General features: G+C 40.4%; 3 protein-coding genes across 3 annotated transcripts; 2 read left to right on the forward strand and 1 right to left on the reverse strand.

Moving 5' to 3' along the window:
• The first annotated feature begins 1,267 nt into the window (after nucleotides 1-1,267).
• Nucleotides 1,268-6,729, forward strand: selenoj (selenoprotein J). The gene is made up of 10 exons (XM_026313402.1): nucleotides 1,268-1,528; nucleotides 1,841-1,907; nucleotides 3,467-3,643; nucleotides 4,334-4,432; nucleotides 4,528-4,620; nucleotides 4,706-4,862; nucleotides 5,349-5,464; nucleotides 5,693-5,770; nucleotides 5,927-6,066; nucleotides 6,156-6,729. The coding sequence occupies exons 2-10, from the start codon at nucleotides 1,841-1,843 to the stop codon at nucleotides 6,252-6,254; spliced, it is 1,026 nt and encodes a 341-aa protein (XP_026169187.1). The 5' UTR covers nucleotides 1,268-1,528; the 3' UTR covers nucleotides 6,255-6,729.
• eif2b5 (eukaryotic translation initiation factor 2B, subunit 5 epsilon) lies at nucleotides 6,234-11,894 on the forward strand. The gene is made up of 17 exons (XM_026313401.2): nucleotides 6,234-6,340; nucleotides 6,779-6,979; nucleotides 7,108-7,232; nucleotides 7,309-7,494; nucleotides 7,588-7,765; nucleotides 7,863-7,943; nucleotides 8,023-8,100; nucleotides 8,186-8,498; nucleotides 8,600-8,745; nucleotides 9,195-9,336; nucleotides 9,416-9,517; nucleotides 9,598-9,699; nucleotides 10,218-10,308; nucleotides 10,389-10,512; nucleotides 10,613-10,738; nucleotides 10,937-11,047; nucleotides 11,764-11,894. The coding sequence occupies exons 1-17, from the start codon at nucleotides 6,335-6,337 to the stop codon at nucleotides 11,821-11,823; spliced, it is 2,172 nt and encodes a 723-aa protein (XP_026169186.1). The 5' UTR covers nucleotides 6,234-6,334; the 3' UTR covers nucleotides 11,824-11,894.
• A 159-nt stretch (nucleotides 11,895-12,053) lies between these two features.
• On the reverse strand, nucleotides 12,054-15,766 carry mul3 (mitochondrial E3 ubiquitin protein ligase 3). Its single transcript, XM_026313403.2, has 5 exons — nucleotides 15,652-15,766; nucleotides 15,389-15,510; nucleotides 15,220-15,307; nucleotides 15,011-15,131; nucleotides 12,054-13,917 (listed from the first exon to the last, which is right to left on the reverse strand). Exons 2-5 carry the CDS (start codon nucleotides 15,503-15,505, stop codon nucleotides 13,425-13,427), a joined length of 819 nt encoding a protein of 272 aa, XP_026169188.1. The 5' UTR covers nucleotides 15,506-15,510; nucleotides 15,652-15,766; the 3' UTR covers nucleotides 12,054-13,424.
• Between the last annotated feature and the right edge of the window lie 4,033 nt (nucleotides 15,767-19,799).

Genomic DNA, 19,799 nt, shown 5'->3' on the forward strand with positions numbered 1-19,799 from the left:
AGAATGTGGAGCTGGGTCACTCAGGGACATGGAGAGGAAAGGAGTGAGAGGAAGAGGAGAGGTTGGTGCACCTGCTGAGGATTCGGTGCAAAGGTGTCACTTAGCCCTGACTCCAGACGAAAGTGAAACACTGAGTTTTATGTTGGAACAGCATGTGGTCATTTTTAAAAAATCTTTTTGAGTCTCAGCCTGACACATACAGTAGACATCCTGTGCAATGCACGTATGATCAGGATGACTGCATGTGATATTACCTTACAAATTGAAAGGGGAGGGGTGAGCTATAAATAAATAAATACAAGCTAAATGGTATTGTAATGCTCCTTCTGACCTCAACACACCCCAACACACACACGTACGCGATACACAGCGAAACATGAGAGCTAACAGAATTACAGGAAAGGAAGGGAATAGTTGGAAGATGCACTGACTGTGCGTCTGTGTGTGTGTGTGTGTGTGTGTGTGTGTGCTGATGATGGAAGAAGGGGTGTTAAATCAGTCAATGTGTGGTGTCAGAGATGAGGAAATGAGTGAATTAACTGCAGATCATTGTGTTACTATAGAGTAATAAAATGAGAGCAGATAGAAAGTCAAAATGGGGCTATCTTGATGTTGTGTCACATTATGTCTTCAACTAACAGCCTCCAAAATATTTGCAGTTTATTAATCTAAATTGATTATTAAATAAAAAAACATTTCAGTCAGTTTATGGACATGGGGCTGACCCATATGGAGTGGGTCATCTTATTGGGCCACTTGAACAGAACTATTAGTAATATTAATAACAATGCACTTTTATCTGTTGGGGTCATATTTTTAAAAATCCCTAGGTCATGGTTTTTTTTAATTCATCTTCTCCCAGTGCACCAGTGGTCTATAAATATACACTTTTTTGTCCAACTGACATAAAGTGGTTTCTCAAAAATGAAACCGGTCTTTTAAGCTTTAGAGGTTAGGTGGGTCTTATTATAAAATAACATTATAGCCTATACTTGTTTTTGGCCGTGACAGAATACAGTACTGCACACAACTGTAAATATACTATATAAATAGTTTAATGCAGTAGGTGGACAGTACTACCTTGTCCATAAGAGGCACTTTCAGTTTCGTTGCATGTATCTACAGTAGTTACCCACACTGGTCACTAGATGACGCTCTCTACTTAAACTCTGGCCTAAGGTTTAGTTGAGCAGCCCCTTATTAATACGAACTTGTTTTATTTACTCTTGAAGTTACTATACACACACACACAGACACACACACAGACACACACACACACACAGAGACACACACAGACACACACACACACACACACACACACACACACACAGAGCTCATTTTAATGTTGTAATCCCTTGTTTTATTCTCACAGTTTAAGGCAGCCTGTTCAGGTGACCGCAGGGGGCGGGGCCTGTGCGCGGCGCACTTGGTTTTCGTAACACCTTGTCTCTGGAGACTGTTTACCATTCAAGGAAGACTGACATCCCAGTTGTTACAGTGTTAGTTTGTGAGTTTAACGGAGATTAAGGTAAGACTTGTCGATGTCAGCTTGCATTTCAGCCTAATAACTAAGGTTAACTAACGCTGTGTAAAAAGTAGGTTAGTTATCTCTGCGTCTGCTCCGCAGCCCAGGTTGTCACTGTAGGAACAGATATTAGAGAAACTGCAGTAATACTTCAGTATTACCTTCAGACAGACACTTTACACTTTACTTCCTATGTTAAGAAAGCGGAAAAAGTGGAAAACCAAAGTGGAATTGATCCACTTTATTCTGCATCTCTCTCACTGGTAACACTATACTTTTATTAGTGATTGCTTTTTTGTTTTTTGTTATTTTCAGATGACAGCAGCTCTGGCCAACAGAGCAGTAGGGGCCATTGTAGGATCAGCAGTCGCAGATGCAGCAGGTAACAATAATAATAATAAAACAACAACAACAGCAATAATAATAATAATAGTCTGTCATGCTGTAGTAACGCTGAGGTAGAGATGAGTTTTCCCACCCCCTGCTGAAAACACCCACATGAACCCACAATAAGTTTACACTTTTTTTACTTCACCTGCTATGAACTACTTTTTTTTTACTACTTTTGTTTTTTGTTTCATGGTTTTTAGCTGTTGTACAACTTTTCTGACAAACTGGAAAGTGCATGCCCTGGACAAAACGCAGTGTAATTGCTGAAAGTTTCTGCTGCAGGGAGGAATAATCAGCTGGATAATGATAAAGAAGTGAAAGCATGTAGCTGTAAGCATATGGGAGTAAGAGATTTGTAACTGGCCACATGGTGGTGCTGATAACATGCTATGTTGAAGAGGAGGCAAAAAAAGTGTATGGGGGGGAAATTCAAAAATGCCCATAATGAAAGTCAGCAACACAGCAACATGAACGATATCCAACTGAAGCATGTCCTGAAGTTAATGTGTGAGTGCTGCTGCTATTTAAACATCAGGAAATGATCACTGATACGTACAGGGTACTACCACCAAGTGCTCACTAATAAGCAAACATCTAATACATTTGAATAACTGCTAAGATGGTATTGTGGGACTTAAATAATCTCACAAAGGAACTTGTTTCTAAATTTAAACACCTGCGGGGTGATCAAGGTATGTGCAACTGATTCTGCGGTTCATTGTAAAACGTAAAAATCAGCACATTGTTCATGATGCTTAAATGAAATATAATAAGCTTCACTGATGAATGAATTATTGATCCACTTCAGGTTGAACCACCAGCACTTTAGAGTTAAATTGATCAAGAACTATAAAATATATCACAACACAGAGTACATTTTAGACAGTTTGAAGATTTGTAAATATTTGGCAGATGAAATGTTGTATCTAACTGCATGTGTATGACAACTGTAGTCTTGAGTAGATTTACTCATTTTAGCAGTCAATCCAATCCCATTTAATTTATAGATCACATTTAAAAACAACCAAGTTGACCAAAGTGCTGTACACTGCAAAATTTAAACAATAAAAGTACATAAAAATAAGTAAAAACACTATAAAATCAATCACACAATAGATAAAAGGTGATAAAATAGAAAAAAACACATTAAAGGTTTATGGGTGCAGGTTAAGAGTCGAGCTCTGGTGTTCTATACCAGCTGTAAGTGAGAGTGACTGCTGTATATAGTCAGATCAGAGTCCTCCACAGGCTTCATTTGTCAACTCTGATCTTTAAAAACTAATATAACATTGCTGAAATATGCAACTAACACCAAAAGTAATAGAACCCATTGCTTATGAAGCTGTACAATTTGATGTTTATAACACACATTGCTTGGAACTAGTTACAGGTCAAAAAAAAGTGCAGACCAAATTTTAATAAAAAGCAACAATAACATATGTGTTGTTTTCAACAATAACCATAAACACTTTTCATCAGCGATCTATTTCATTTCAACTAACGTCTGGTTCTGATGAGAATTACAGTTTCTGTTTGGCTCGTCCCTTGCAGCACAGCCTCTCCACTGGGTGTACGATCTCCAGAAGCTGCAGGGAATTCTGGCTCAGGATCCAAACCCTGAATTTCGCTCTGAGTCTGCCAATCCCTTCTATAGGAGGCAGACGGGCCAGCAGAGCTGCTATGGAGACCAGGCCTATGTCCTGCTGGAATCCCTGTCTGAATGTGGAGGTAGGCCTGCTCCTTTGTGATTCCTCAGTCTTTTACCTTTGATGACCATTTTTGTGTCAGATGCCGTTTGAAATGTGGTTGTAGATTGTGGCGTCAGCTGTGTTGTCCCCATCACAGCTGTCACTGTACTTAGACCTGTGATACTTCCATTGGTTCAGATATGTGGATGACACATGGGTGAAAAAGACCCAGGAGATTCAAACCTTCACAGATCACATTAATGCTGTAGACACACACATCAACTTCACCAGAGAGGACGCCAAAGAGAAAAGGCTAGCCTTTTTGGACTGTGAGGTCGTCATCAGGTCTGATGGTAACCTGGAAATAGAAGTCTTCAGGAAACCCACGCACACGGACCAATACCCGCTATTTGACTCCCATCACCCACTACAACACAAACTTTGTGTCATTAGGACTTTGCACCATAAAGCGAGAAACATTCCCACCTCTACGTTTGTAACTTTGAATAAACAAGAAAACCTGTGAATTGAAAAATTAAACTACCAAAGAACTAAAAAAGAATTTCACTGTAAGTGTTTAATTATTGTCAGAGGAGGCTGATTTTAATTTTGTGGTGGTAATATAAGTCTGAACGTGACGGTAGGCCTGTATAGTACTGTACATCTGGCCACACGCTTCAGTCTCATTGTAGGTTGCCTTTTGCCTAATCTGTCTGACCTACCTGTCCAGGTCTAGATGTTAATGATCTGAAGCAGCGCACATTGAAATTCTTTGGGCCAGGCTCAGAGTATGACACGCCTGTCAACAATCCTTACAGAGCGAGAGGAGGTAGGAAATGACCGACTTTACGTTTTTGATAATGAATAAATTCACTTCTTTCAGTCTACTAATACAGGGATGCTAATGGGTGTTGTATGTAATAGGGCCAAGACCTCAGCTACCCATCGAGGGGCCATGGAGACATGCAAGTTTAAAAAGCTTCCTGAAGAATGTGGACATGGGCAAAGAGGAGACAGGCAAAGATCCAGTACAGATTCACTGTATATAATTGTGACGTGATGAAGAAAAACATTTCTAAGCAAAGTGTTGTATTTGCCACAGGCTGTGAGAACGACTGTCAGATTGATGGAATAGCCAAACTGGCTCCTGTAGTGGCATTTTATGCAGGAAAACCTGACATGCTGGAGAAGGTTGAGCAGGCCGTGCGTGTCACTCAGAACAACGACGTGTGTGTGGCTGAGACCCTGGCAGCTGCCAGGTCAGTTTACTTATCAAATACTCTAATTTAATCAGAAGTAAGAAATGACAAAACTGTAAGATTTTATTAGCAAGGCACAACGGGTGGATAGGTACCAACTCTTCTGAGTATAGTGTTGATCACAAATGTTGTAAAATTAATGAAATATATGCCAGTAGAGTAAACACACACATGCTACAGGACCTGAAAGGTTGTCGTGGTAGGTGTCTGTGTGTTCCTTGTTTTTTATGTCCTGAAAATTAAAATTTTACACTAACAATTAAAAAATGTTCAACTTTAAAAATCCAATTTGGAGCTACTTTCTTTAAACACAAGTGTCTACATTTTAGTTGTAGAAGCAGATTTAATTATTAAATTTCTTAAAACATATAAAAATAAGAGAGAGAGAGAGAGAGAGAGAGAGAGAGAATACCTAAGTGCTAAGTGCAAATGCAGGCACACTATAATTAACAGATATTATGGATTGTACATTGACTTACTTCCCAGGTTCCTGGAGCACTTCATCCTTAATGGTCCTGATCCAAAGGCCTTGGACACAGTGTTAGATCAGCTGGGTGACAAGAACAGAAAACAGCCCCAGGACCAGGACAAATCAGTCATTGGTATGTGAGACCTGCAGCATTATTGCCTCACTACGTTCAGTCATAAGAATAAACGGTGTAGCCTTCTTAATTTTGTGTAGATTTAGTATATTAAATTGTTATAATGTGTGTAATCATTTGTTTATACTTTTAAGATGGTCAGCTTTGTAAATTCAACAATCTGAAGACAGGAACATGCAAAGCTGTATGCCTTACATGAGATCTATTTTTTTTTCTGTGTGCTCTCAGAGCACATTCAACAGGTGAAGGAGAATTTATCCAAGACTCCCCAGGAGCTAATCCCCACTGTGTTTCCAAACACTTGAGGTATCCTCACAAAGCTGGTTTTAGTCTCTTTCGTTATTAGCTCATACTTTTAATAAGAGAAACACAGTCATCTAGTACTTCCTGTGACTCAGGTAGCCGTCATGTACAAGACAAAGGACTTCATGTTGTACACATATGGTTCTGGTGTTGTTTTAGGTTTGCCAGGTGCGTTCCAGGCAGCACTGCATGGAGTCCTGACAGCCAAGCAGTACGAGCAGGCTATCAGAGACACCATGAGCTGTGGGGGATGCACCTGCAGCCGAGGATCCTTCATTGGGGCCTGTCTTGGGGCTCAGGTGAGACTGTGTGCATTTCAGAAATGTCACTATTATTCCATTATTAGCTGTATGATGATCTATTAACTGTAACATGTAAATGATCCTAGATTGGACTTGAGGGAATACCAAGTTCGTGGACAGCCAAAACCCTGCGATACGACTCGGTGTTGGAGCACGCCAGGAAGATAACCAAACACCACCAGTAGCTTCCTGGCAGTGAAATGTGTTCAGCAGTGAGGTGGCTAAGAACATCATGAAGACCTGTTGAGCTTTCACAGAACAGCGGATGAAGGTTCTTGTCTAAACTGCTGGATGGCAGGAGCCAGATGTTTTTGTCTCTGTTGTAGTTCAACATGTTGGATCAGATGTGAGCCATGAGTTCTGAGTAATTCTGTCCAGCTTTCAGTAACAATATGCAACAATACAGGATGTCAACCAGTGATGGTGAAAGGAGAGTTTACTTTAATGCTTTTGCTCTGAAAGGATGCAGTGTAGCATTGTTGTTACACACTGAGCTGGACTTCATGTTTATTGAAGCAGAATGATCAAGAAGACTCTTGCTTTATTTTAATCAGTGCTGTAGTTATGTTGGCTTCCATTTGAATAATTGTTTCTCTGGATAGAAAATATTGTACATTTATTTCCCTGTAATAAAGTCCGCATCATCCAGTCCAAACACCAGCTGCAGTACGACCTTAAATAGAAAATTGTCCCACCGTCGCTCCCGTAGTTGAACCTGGTGACAGAGCTGGTTTGCGCTTCAGTCAGAAACATGGCCGGTAAAGGAGGAAAACCGAGCCGACCGGGTTCTGGCCTATCGAGCAGAAAAGCTACAGGTGAGCAGGAGGAAGAGGAGCAGCCGCTGCAGGCCGTCTTGGTCGCAGACAGCTTCAACCGGAGGTTTTTCCCGGTGACCAAAGACCAGCCGCGGGTAGGCAGCGGGCTAAGCTAAGTGTGATGCTAATGGTACTTAGCTAACTCATGTCCATACGGTAACACCGCTGGAAACACATATTCAACATGTAAACTGCTGTGCTGCTAATGTCATATGTCTGCTAGGCTTTGCTGCCGCTGGGAAACGTCGCCATGATCGACTACACCCTGGAGTTCCTCACGTCCACTGGGGTGCAGGAAACATTTGTCTTCTGCTGCTGGATGGCCAGCAAAATCAAGGATCACCTACTGTGAGTGCCTTTTAGCACCGAGTGACCAGCTCCTATTGTGCAGACAAACTTTGACCCGACTCTTTGTTTTTGTCAGGAAGTCCAAGTGGTGCAGGCCCAGCTCTCCGAACACGGTGCACATCATCACCTCAGACCTGTACCGCTCCCTGGGAGATGTGCTCAGGGATGTGGATGCAAAGAACCTTGTGCGCTCGGACTTTGTGTTGGTTTACGGAGATGTGGTGTCAAATGTTGATGTCAGCCAGGCTTTGCAAGAGCACAGGTAAGAGACGCTCTTCACTGTGAGGAATAAAAGCCAGAGACCCCTCAGGAGTGCTTTGCTCTAACACCTAATATGTTCTGTGCTTGTGCACAGGCATCGTCGAAAAACAGAGAAGAACATCTCGGTGATGACAATGATCTTTAAGGAATCAACACCAGGTCACAAGTCTCGCTGTGAGGAGGATGATGTTATTGTTGCTGTAGACAGCAAGAGCCAGCGGGTTTTGCACTACCAGAAGACACAGGGGCTCAAGAAGCTACAGTTCCCCATGGTAACACACGGTCCCAGGGCTTTGTTTTTTTATCGCAGCTGTAATCAGTTTGGGCCTTGGGTTGGTGAATGACACTTGCTCCTGTTTGTGTTTTCAGAACATTTTCCACAGTGGAAGTGATGAGTTTGAAATCAGACATGACCTGCTGGACAGCCACATCAGTATCTGCTCCCCGCAGGTCAGTCTCAGAACAGACAGAGCTACTGTAAATTCATTTATGTTGTCTCTGGTAACCTTAGTTTTTCCTCATTTTTCAGGTTGCAGAGCTGTTTACTGACAATTTTGACTATCAAACAAGGAATGACTTTGTCAAAGGGCTCCTGGTCAATGAAGAGGTATTATGCAGCTATATATATTTCCTTTTTGGAAAGTTGGAATCTGAGCTGACAACTCAAACCGTAATTTATTTTCTTTCTTTAGATCCTGGGAAACCAGATACACCTGCACATAACCAAGGATGGTTATGGTGTCCGAGTGTCTAACTTGCTCATGTATGATTCGGTATCATCAGACCTGGTGCGGAGGTGGGTGTACCCTCTCACCCCCGAGGCTAACTTCACAGATCAGGAGGGACGCAGCTGCACATACTCCCGTCACAATGTCTACCGTGGGTCTGGAGTCAGCCTGGGCCATGGCAGCCAGATGGTGGAGAACATCCTTATTGGCTGTGACACTAGTATCGGTGCTAATTGTCACATTTCTAACAGTGTCATTGGTAATAATTGCTCCATAGGTAAGCTCAGAAAGTGGGAGTGTTAATTCATGTGTGTGTGTGTTGGTAGGAGTGATAAAATAGGTGTGATTAACATTCCTCTGTTTTTTTTTTTGCAACAGGTGACAATGTAATCCTGGACCATGCTTACATCTGGAATAATGTTCACATTGCCAGCAATGTGGTGATCAGCCAGTCTGTGGTCTGTGACAAAGCTGAGGTCAAAGAAGGTGTGACACTTAATAAACAGTGTGTCTTGGCATATAATGTAAGTAATGCTTGAATGTAAGTGACTGTGTTAGAAAAATGTTACATTTGATCAGGCAACTTTGCATGTTGCATGTTTGCAGGATTGGGCAATATACTCAACCAGTGCTGCTTTTTTTGTCTAATATGTTTTCTTACTTGTCTGCGTGAAAAAGATCTGTAGCCATGTTCATTAAACACATTAAAGTAATAGTAGTTTAACATTTATGTACATTTGCTTTCTTTCAAATATTGTGGTACACGTGAAATTAATACCACTTATGTCTGTCTCGTCAATATGAAAGTAAAGAGCCAATAGTTGCAAAGGACGTCCCAGCATAGTTGGCGAAGGGACGCTTGTCCATGTAGTGTTTTACTGATGTATGTAGATGATTTCCCACCACCCAATTTTGAACAATGGCACCAATAAATAAAGATTTGTTGTTGAATTTGCCTGTGAACTATTTCCAGGTGGTGATTGGACCGAATATCTCTCTACCAGAAGGCACTGTGGTGTCGATGCATCATCCAGAGGAGGAGGAAGAGGATGATGATGAATTCCTTAGTGATGATGCCGAGGTCGGTCAAAGCAAAGATAAAACCAAACAAAAAGGTATGATTTAACAAATTATTATGGTTCAGAGCTGCCTAAGTGTTTCTGGTAGGGAGATTTATTTTCTTCTGTCCTTCAGTTTTCAATCCAGCAGAGGTCGGAGCAGAGGGGAAAGGCTATATCTGGAAGGCCAGCAGTCTGGACGACACAGAAGACGAAGAGATGTTGCAGTGTCTCTGGGGTAAGACAGCATCAGTCTGTAAATGGCCATTTCCCATGATGCTGGATTTGTCAGCAGCCTGCTTTTTTGTTGTTTGCCAGGTTTGGTGCTGAACCCTGACCCTGAGAGTGAAAGTGAGGACAGCGAGCCTGACGATCCTGACGATCCCATGATCCCCTCCCCCGAAATGGACGATGTCAAAGGTGAGAGAGTCAGGTTGTTTACCTGTGGAAGGATATTGCTGCCCCCAGTGGAGAGAGAGAGACAAATCTTCAACATGTGACAGTATCCTTTCTCAGATAGCTACTCTCACAACAGTATGCTGTGTTTAGTATTGAATCACTTTGAGACTTAGAATAATGATCATTTCCATTATAAATTAATCTAAAATGTTTTTTGATTGTGTCTTTATAATGTCAAAAATGATAAAAATGGCTAATGTAGGAATACATTAACATTTTATTTTACAAGTCAATAATAAAGAATTATTAGATCAAATTAAAGGTGTAATTATTAAAGAATTATCTGAAAATAACCTATAAAACAGTTACAGCTACAGTTCTCCCTTTATCAGACTCAACATAATATGGGATTTAAAATCAGCTCTTGACAAGCTAATAACTTTGTGTAATTGTGGTCAAAGCTGAGCATTAACTTTTGCCACCCTTTTGTATCATGTGTGGAGACTCTGACTCTTGCTCTTTGCTCTGTTCACCTGTAGTCTTCCAGATGGAGGTGCTGGGGACTCTGCAGAGAGGTTTGGATGAAAACATCAGCTGTGACAATCTTGTACTCGAGATCAACTCTCTTAAGTAAGGAAGAACGCACAACTGCTTGCAGCTTTGTTATCTTTCAGATTGTGTCCATTCAGTTCAACACTGTCTTTCTCCAGGTATGCCTACAATATCAGTCTGACGGAGGTGCTGCAGATTTTAACCAGGGTGGTTCTGGAGTACCCTTTTCAGCAGCAGGGCCCACAGCTCACTGCATCACAATATGTTGCTATCCTCCTGCCAGTAAGGAAGATACCAGATTTACCAGGTTTTTACAACTGTAGAAATGATAAAGGAAATATCCTGAGTTGAGTTTTTAATATTTTGTTTGCCCTTTTCTCAGTTATTGAAGAAATGGGCGCCAGTATTTAAGAACTATGTGAAGAGAGCACAGGACCATCTAGACTGCCTGTCAGCCTTCGAGGACCACTTTCTAGAGCAGGAGAGTCACTGGGCTGCTATGGTCAAGGTCAGTGAACACTGTCATGTAACTGCCTGATTCTTATGGAAGAAGTTTATTGATTCAAAGTAGATACTTGCTAAAGGTTGAACTCAGGATACAAAAAAACATTTCTCATCAAACACAGACAGTCATGCAGTTCTGCAGTTTATTCTGTATTGATTAAGCCTGGATGGTGATGGAAACACTGTACTGTTTTTAATCCAGGTCCTGATGAACATGTACCAGCTGGAGATCCTGGAGGAGGAAATGATACTACGCTGGTTCTCCCAGGGAGCCACCACTGACAAGAGCAGACAGCTCCGCAAGAACCAGGGGGTAGGTTCAGGGTGTGGCTGAAACAGGACCAGCAGCTTTATGACACACATCATCAATAAACAATGCATCAGTGTAAAAACGAGAGTAATCTGTAAGCAGCTGGTGTCAGCACAACAGAAGTGAAACAAATTGAGTTGCTGCACCTGTAGAGGCTAAAGAGGGGATTTAACACTAATGGCATTTATTCATTCATTTAATATTTAGCCATTTATTTACATTTTTATTGATAGGCACTTGGTATAGGAACTTTTTGAACTTTTCTTTGAAATTCATAGTAACTACAGTTGTTCAACTTGCCCAGCATATGTCACTTGTCTGCTGAAAACAGATTACAGTTACTATGGCTGAATGAGGAGTGTGGTATATCTAAACTAGACTTGGTGTGTGGTAAGAGTGTGGGTACAGTTTGTTTTTTCATATCCTAGTTTCCCATGACTGTAACTTCTCTAACTTGTCATTTGTGTCAATCTCAGCCACACATTGTTCTAGTCTGTCATCTTTGTGTCAGGTTTAGTTACAGAACATTCTAGTTGTCCTTGATTAGGGAATAATAAGTAGATGTGACAAAGATGAACTCAAAGATCATTTCTCATTGAGATTCCCTGGGGGAGTGTGTTTGCATGCTAGAGTGGATACAGACCACACTAGCACCAGCTGTCATGGTGTTTCAGAAATGCAGAGTTTTTGACAACTGTTTTTATGTTTTTCTCCAACAGCTTCAGAAGTTCATCCAGTGGCTGGAGGAGGCTGAGGAGTCTTCAGAGGAAGGGGATTAGCACCTCAGAAAGAATAAAGACAAGTCTGCAAAAACTTGAAAACAGTTGTGTGAATAAAGGGACTCAATCAGTTTGTTTTTACCCTCTACCAGCAGCCACTGGCAACAATGAGGATCTCCTCCGTATGATTCAAGTTGATATACAAATTTATCACGTAATACCACTTCATGAGGGGCTTCATAAGGGCTTTTTTGTCAGTAATACAAAATGTCTCACAGTCACTGCTGATACAAGATTTTAAAGAGATTTTATTATTCCACAGAAGACTAAACCAACCAGCTTTTAAAAAAAGATTGTTTGCAGCAGTGTTCAGTGCACTGCTTTTAGCTACAAACTGAACACAGACTGCAGATCAGAAAACAGTTACAACAAGGATTTAAGAGGTAGCAGATTATTGGTTAAAATTGCTCACAAATTGGGATTTTACTCCATCCTGAACTGACCATTTCAGTACAAATTTGAGATTGACAGTGACAGACATTAAAAAATTAGCAAAAGATCATCACAATAAAAACTTGATTAGGTTTTGGACACAGTAATACATCTAAAACACACTGATTTTACATAAGACAAAACAAAACAAAAAAATACAAAAATAAATTGTTCCCTAAAGCCCTGACATTTTGACTCCTGAAGTTAATACATCATGTAAAGTCAAATGCCCTGCATGAAAGACATGCTCCAATTGTTCCTGCACGTCATGTGCAACATTTCCCAGGTCCAGCAGATCAAGAATAACACAATGACAGTATAGAGGCTGCATGATCAGGGGTCAACCTGTACACCACTAGACCTATGAGGAATTTATTTTACAGCAAGGTTTCATTGATCATTCACTTTGACTCTTTCAGACCTAGACTTTATAATTATTGTCCTTAACAGACTGGACTTTGAAACAATACTCAGCCTGTTCCTGCATCATTAGGTGCAGCACTTGATTATTATTTAGACCTACAATATAAAATAAAGTGTAATTTAAAAAAAAAACCTGTGCACCTGAAATTCTCAGTGAACAATATCCATCACTGGTTCTCACTTTAATATTTTTTCAGACCTCAGACCTGGATCCATTTGATGTGTTTTCCCCTGATAAAGCTCAGAGGACCTTACAAAGTGAGTAGAAGTGACAGGGCATTTTGGATTTTTACCTACACGACTTAAAATTCATGTATAAATTTGTTAAGTGGTCTATTTAGTACGGTGGCCATCAGGACCAGAACACAACACTGGATGAAACAACATTTGACAAAGCGATGAACAAATTTCGAAAGCATTGTATCATAACACATTATCATCTTTGTTCTCTCTAATCAAAAAATAAGTAACGCCATCACTCCCTGTGTGCCAACAAGGAGTGTGTACGTGCTGTTTTGGGAAATGTTTTCTATTGTGCTAATGTGTTGCAGCCAGTGTTGTTCTGTCTTGGATTTTGTGTCCACCGTAGTTGCAACATGACAAGAAAATGCCTGACAGCAGCAAAACAACTTGAAACATGCAGCTGTGATCTGCCTTAACATCAGGACTGTGCTGTGGATCCCACCGAGCTGACAACAATGCTTTGGGTTTTTACTGTCAAACCTTCAGAATCCACCTCTTCAAGTCTACTTCGATCTGTCATCCTGTTTTCCGACTAAGTTGTAAATAATCCCGGCTAAAATAGAAACCCCTGTGAGGCCACTAACTGCAGTCAGCGTCTTCCACAAGCTGGCTGACCTCTCTTGCCTGTCTATGAAGCTCCTGTGGTCAGTGGGCACCAGCATGTATTTGCAGCCATCATGTGGGGCCTGAAGCCTCATCACCTGGCCTCCCTCCAGCACCACCTCCCCAAACCCAGTCAGGATGCTCCCCACCCGTAGCAGCTCCTCGCTCTCCTCCATCGCCACAGGTTTCTCCTGGCTGAATCCCTGCAACACCACGTTCACCAAGCTCTCCTCAGCACGCCTTACTTTGAAATGAACCCTCTCCAGGTAGCACCCAGAGGCCTCTAGTGGGTTCTGCACCTTCACATTTAAATCAGTGATGTATGCTCCAGGGGTAATCAGGCTGAAGGGCACTGAGTTGTTAGTCTCTTTCTTGTTCATGGTCCGAGAATTCCTGGAAGAGCAAAGTGTTAGTGCTAGACCAGCAGACTGATAAAGATATACATTTTTGGAGAATTAATCGGTGTTCATTTCGTTGACGAAATATTTTCGTTATAATTTTCGTCAACGATAGGTTGACGAACTCCGGTTTCCTCCCACAGTCCAAAAACATGCATGTTAGGTTGATTGGTGGATCTAAATTGTCCGTAGGAGTGAGTGTGAGTGTGTGAGGTTGTTTGTCTCTATGTGGCCCTGTGATGGACTGGTGACCTGTCCAGGGTGGACCCCTGCCTTTCACCCAAGAGAAAGCTGGGATAGGCTCCAGCAGATCCCTGGGACCCTGGCCTTCAGGAAAAAGCGGGTATAGAAAATGGATGGATGGATAGGTTGACGAGACGATAACTAAATAAAAACCAAGTCATGACGAGCAACACTATAATTAAAATATATTGACATTTTCGTTAACTAATAAAAACGAGACAAAAATGTGAGTGAGGGACGTTTTTAGAAAAGATTCAATCAGACTTATTCTTGTAAGACACATTTGAAAAGTAACTGATCCACCTAGTGACGCGGGATGTGCGAGTACACGACATCATCATAGCCTACACTGGGTTTCTGTCTGACTTAAACTATAATGAAATGGAAACAGCTGGAGAAAACAAAGAGAAGATATATGGGTCAGTTTCATCTTTGATGCAATGGTATTACTGCTAAATACAGTTTTTCTTTTAAATATTTTGGAGTTGACCTTTTGCTTTAAAGAATGAAGAATGTCATATGCAAGTTATAAACGATGCATATCTAATGTTTGGTCTTTTATGGAAAGGCCATATTCCATATATATTTAATGAAACTTGTTTTTATTTAATTTTAATTTAGAATATTTTGTATATTACAATAGTTTTACTAAATTACACTTAAATGAAACCCAATATATTTTAGTCGAGTAAATCTACTGTAGATTTAGTCGACTAAAACTAAAACAAAGCAGATGGCTAAAATATGACTAAAACTAAAATTGCATTTTAGTCAAAAGACTATGGCTAAAACTAAATTCAAATCTGCTGTCAAAAATAACACTGGAATTAATAATAATTTTATACCATGTTCTGGTGAGAGAGTTCCAGTATTGCCAGTGCTCCTCCACTGCTATCTTCTGAATCACACCAAAGCATCGTGGGACAAACTGGCTGGCCAGAGAATCCCCATCTGCCTGGACCAGACCTTCACACGCACATGAAGAAAACACACATGATCTCCAGGACTGAACACACTGATTACTAAAACATTGACCTTCTAGACATGCTGGTACCTTCTACAGCAGCATATTGAAGACGCTTGTGAGGAGATGCTTTCAGTACTCTGAGCAAGTGGTGGTCTGGGTTGAAAACTGGTATTTCCTAAAATAGAGAACAACTGTTAGAGTCACTGCAAAAGTAAAGCAGGATTAACAGTAGAAAGGTGCTTCATAATGTGCTTGCCTTAAGTTTTTTTAATTCTTTCTTCTTTTCTTGGTATAAATGATAAAACAGGCCAGAGAAGGCAAAGCTGGACCCGACACCAATCAAAACCAGCGGGTTTACAGGAAGGTCACCCATTCTGTCTGTGAACACAAACCATACATAACAACGTACTGTACGGCCAACACAAGTCAAAGTCAAGTACTGAACACTGCCAATGTAAGTGTCCTGCAGTGCAGCGTGTGTTTTTAAAGAATAATTACATATAATTTAGGAAAACGTACCAGTGAAACCTAGAAAGTAGCTTAACCCCACGACACAGTTTTAGTTTAGTAAATAAAACGAAAACAGAAGGCGTGGATTTTATTTCCTCGTTCGCTCGCGTTACGTCATAGTTCATCATCCAATAGGATGCAAGTGTCATTTTGCATTTACACCTTTGACCACCAGGTGGAAGTAAGGTCTTGTTTAGCGAAACTTTTTCCATCCACGACATTTTCACTGACAGTTTAATGTTCTTGTTGTATTGTTGTGTTTGGGTCTCATCAAACATGGCGCTTACGACCAAACATCTCGACTTTGGTCTCGTCTGTCCAAAGGACACTGTTTCAGAGGCTTGTGGTTTGTTGTTGCCTTAATGTTTTTGTTTATAAATGCCACCTTTTTTCTTTTTTTATTCTTTTTGTACTTGATTTTTCTTTTTTGCTTCAACATCTTTAAAAGTTTTCAGTGCAGATGTGCTTTGTGACATATAAACCTTTTGGTTTTGTGTTTCTAAATTCTCTTTTTGCTCTCTCACCAACAAGAAATCGACTCCACTGAATATGACATATTACACGTGTTATACAGACATCCAAGATAGTCCAGATGTTACAACTGGATATGTATCAAAAGGCACCGCCCATTCATCTGGGAGATATGGGATCAAGATCTGCATGTGACGGTAGGACCAGCTACATCTGGAACATACAGGTGAGCACAGGCAGCAAAGAAACAGGTCCAGTGTGTGGTCCTGAGCACGTCTCCAGCTCTCCAAGGGCACAACATCACACGTGATTATTCCTGTACATGATATGCCCTTATCCTAGAGCTGCTCTTCCTCCACTTTCACAAACTCATTGTCTATTACTGAATATTTTTTATTTTTATTCTAAAAAACAGATTAGCGTATTATGAAAGGGTGTAAAAACAAGCATCAGCAAGCATTATGCATAAAATATGACAAACACAAATATAATCACAGCACATGAATATTAATAATTTCACTCAAAAATGGTTATATACAGTATATTCACCTCAGTGAGGCCTGGAGATGTCAGTCTACCCAGTATTTCACCACACTGGAAAAAAGTCCTAAAAATGTGTGGAGTGATGTTTTTCTACTCCTGACCTCCCAGATTAATTTGGAAGCCTCCTTGAAGAGAAAGAAAAATGAAAAAGAAAAATTTTGTTATTTTTGAAAGTTGCCAGTGTTAACCAACATAACACAGCCGTACATTAATCACGTCAACTTCCTTTTTCTCTCCTGTGCTCTTCATGTGCTAAACAGCAGCTTATGTTCTTCTGGCAAACCGTGATTGCGTATTTAACTGTGTCGTCACATTTTCTCCTGCCGATTGGATGCTATCATCATCTCTTGTTTCCAGACCTTTTCTTTCTTCAGGCTGTGAATTTTCTCTTAAATCACTTTTCTGCTGGTCGCCTCAGTTCCACAACCCATCTCAGCAAGGGCATCTCTGTCACCACAACTTTCACACTTAATTCAGTTTCATTCAAGAGCTGATACCCAGAGAGAAGAGAAAAGAAGAGGACATTGCAGAAAGCTTCAGAGCGGCTTTTGTTTCTTTATTACGCCTATTGCTCATCCTGATTCAGGCACTGCTTTATTCCTCTTTGATAGGTCCGTCCTTGACTGTTCAGTGAAAGCAAAAATGGAATTGCATTCTGTTTTTATTATTATAATTATTGGACCACCTTTAAATTATAGAAAACCTCAATGCAGCATTTCCAAACCTGCATGGAACAAAAACCGCTTTGATGATTCAAGTCCTATTTGTTACTGTAGTGGAAAACAGCTGAAAAAGGCTTTATCTATGTAAGAATGCAGTGGCTTTGCAAGAGGATTGATGCAAAATAGAACAATAAGTTATAATAATGAAAGGTCAGCTTTCCTTTGGCTAGTGGACAGTGTCTTATTTCACCATCAGAAAATGTTCCAAAATCCTCCTTTTTGTCTTCCACAGCTTTTCATATTTGTTTTAAAGATGATCACACCCTTTGGCCCTCCCACTCACTGAGTTAGAGTGGATAAAAGACATCTTGCTCAAGAGAAGTAAGCCTGGATATTCATGCCAAACTATTTCCCTGTACTATTTCTCTAGCGTATTTCGACTCAGTGGCACATGAGCTGTGAAGACAATAGATGGTTAACACAAACATTTGCATGTATGTTTTGTGCGTCAGAAGTCCATGACATATGGCCGATTTGCAAGGTTGAAAACGTGAAGATGAGACCAGATTGTCAGATGTTGCTTCTGTAACATAACCTCTTAGTTTTTAACAGGAAGATTTTGTGATTTCTCATTAAAATGTTACACAGCGCTTTAAATTTAACACTTACACCCAGAAATCTGCTGGCGTCAGCTAACATCACCATACCCACAATGACACTGCTAGAGACGTCATGTTTGGAAGGTACAGTAATGTTTACCATGTCTACTGTCTTTAACATGCAAGGATTATTTAACTAACACTGCTGACGAAGTGCAGCTGGAGCTGTCATTGGTTTTGCACAGGAGTAATAATAAGTCCTTCATTAGGTAAAAGACTCAAATGTTTTCATGTTTTATTGCTCAAGTCCATTGTTGAAGCCACTACATTTCCATGCAGGGAAGTTCTGGATCCCAGCTGCTTCCCATCTTAAAGGCATTACAGAAAATGTTTGGTTGTGTGTTTAGTCAAAGGTCAACATTATGGTGGTGCTAGAAGAACAGTCTGAGGATGATGGATGGAGACCATGAGGATGTACAGACAATTTAGTTCCAATTGTCCTACGAAAAACTGAGATATTGCATGGGGAACTTTGACTTGTAGGTGGTGCCAAAAGTCAGGGGAACGGCAAAAGCATTAGGACTCATCCTCTGGGGACCGTAAGTTTGAAATGGTTTACAGAACATTTTCAAAATCCACAAGTTAATGCAACAATAAATACTACATAAATAAATGAAAAGATGACATTTTGGAAAAGATGATAAGAAAATGAAATAGTTTGTTTTTTCAGGATTAATGAGCCCCACAGACTGTTCGTGATGAGTCAAAGTCCAGTCTTAGCTTCTGTGTCAAAGGCATGAATCTATGCAGCAATTACCATTTAGAAATAATTCTCACAATAATTTTGAGTAATGGTGCTAGTTCCAGTAAATGAGAGCAGCTTCTGATTAGCATCCTATTTGACTCTGTTTGTTTGTTTTAGAGCAGAGGATTTCTTTATGGCACAAAACAGGCAAATGTCCTTTACTTTACAGTGAGCCAAGAGTTTCTGCCAGAGACAGATGGCAAAAAATGTAAACATGTTTTTCCACTTCAAGCAAAGATCAACTTTATGACTGAGGTTTATGAGAAATCTGGTCTTCATTTTGAAACACAGTGGCAATAAAACATCACTGCCAACTGGCATACAAGTGTCATGTTTGTGCAAATAACACCTGAGTATATTGACTGAGACACTATTAATCTAATACATATCTAACAAATGAAACCAGATTATATACATCATCACAGGTAATGTTAAAATGTCATAAAAGTCCTCAGAAAGCTGGAAACACCTTAATGGATGAGTTCAAGAAACAGGTAATGGAGAGAGAGATATCTGCCACTGTTGTTGGAGGCAAAACCAGCAGAATGCAAAAGCCCAAATATTTTGCATTTATCCCGGAAGAAGGATATTCTGACGTCTATCAAAGCTTTCATTAGCCTCAATGAGTCACAGAGACTTATGAAATACTGTCACCCACTGAACCAGAGCAGTAAAACATACAGTAGCTATAAGCACGTGGTGCCACTGGACTGGAAATAAACAGTGATGACTTTGATTTATTATGAGCGTTTATATTGCACTTTTAAGCTTTTCCAGCCACTTCCTCTGTGTATGTATGTATTATTATCTGAGTATCTTATCTGCAGTGTGTACGTTATGGCGGGCTCCATCACTATGAACCAGACGTTTATTGCATGTAACCAGACAGTTCGTGTGAATGTCTATTTGGTGTTCTGTATGACCTGAAGCAATAAATGAAAATGTCTTTGTGGTCCTAGTGTGGACCTGGTTGCACTGTAAATGGCCCCCGTCAGTGATCATGTATAAATATGTATGGCATTATTACATAATCAATTGATGCCACATCAGCATTGGAGGTGAAGCTAGTTTTAAGTA

This window comes from Mastacembelus armatus, chromosome 17 (assembly GCF_900324485.2).
Source record: "Mastacembelus armatus chromosome 17, fMasArm1.2, whole genome shotgun sequence".
Taxonomy (NCBI): Eukaryota; Metazoa; Chordata; class Actinopteri; order Synbranchiformes; family Mastacembelidae; genus Mastacembelus; species Mastacembelus armatus.

Coding starts and splice junctions, on each gene's coding strand:
- eif2b5 (XM_026313401.2), top strand. Junction 8,746..9,194: donor AGTGTGTCTTGGCATATAAT/GTAAGTAATGCT, acceptor AACTATTTCCAG/GTGGTGATTGGACCGAATAT. Junction 10,309..10,388: donor CTCGAGATCAACTCTCTTAA/GTAAGGAAGAAC, acceptor GTCTTTCTCCAG/GTATGCCTACAATATCAGTC.
- mul3 (XM_026313403.2), bottom strand. CDS start 15,505: ATGGGTGACCTTCCTGTAAACCCGCTGGTTTTGATTGGTGTCGGGTCC. Junction 15,132..15,219: donor TCAATATGCTGCTGTAGAAG/GTACCAGCATGT, acceptor GTGCGTGTGAAG/GTCTGGTCCAGGCAGATGGG. Junction 13,918..15,010: donor AACTCTCTCACCAGAACATG/GTATAAAATTAT, acceptor TTGCTCTTCCAG/GAATTCTCGGACCATGAACA.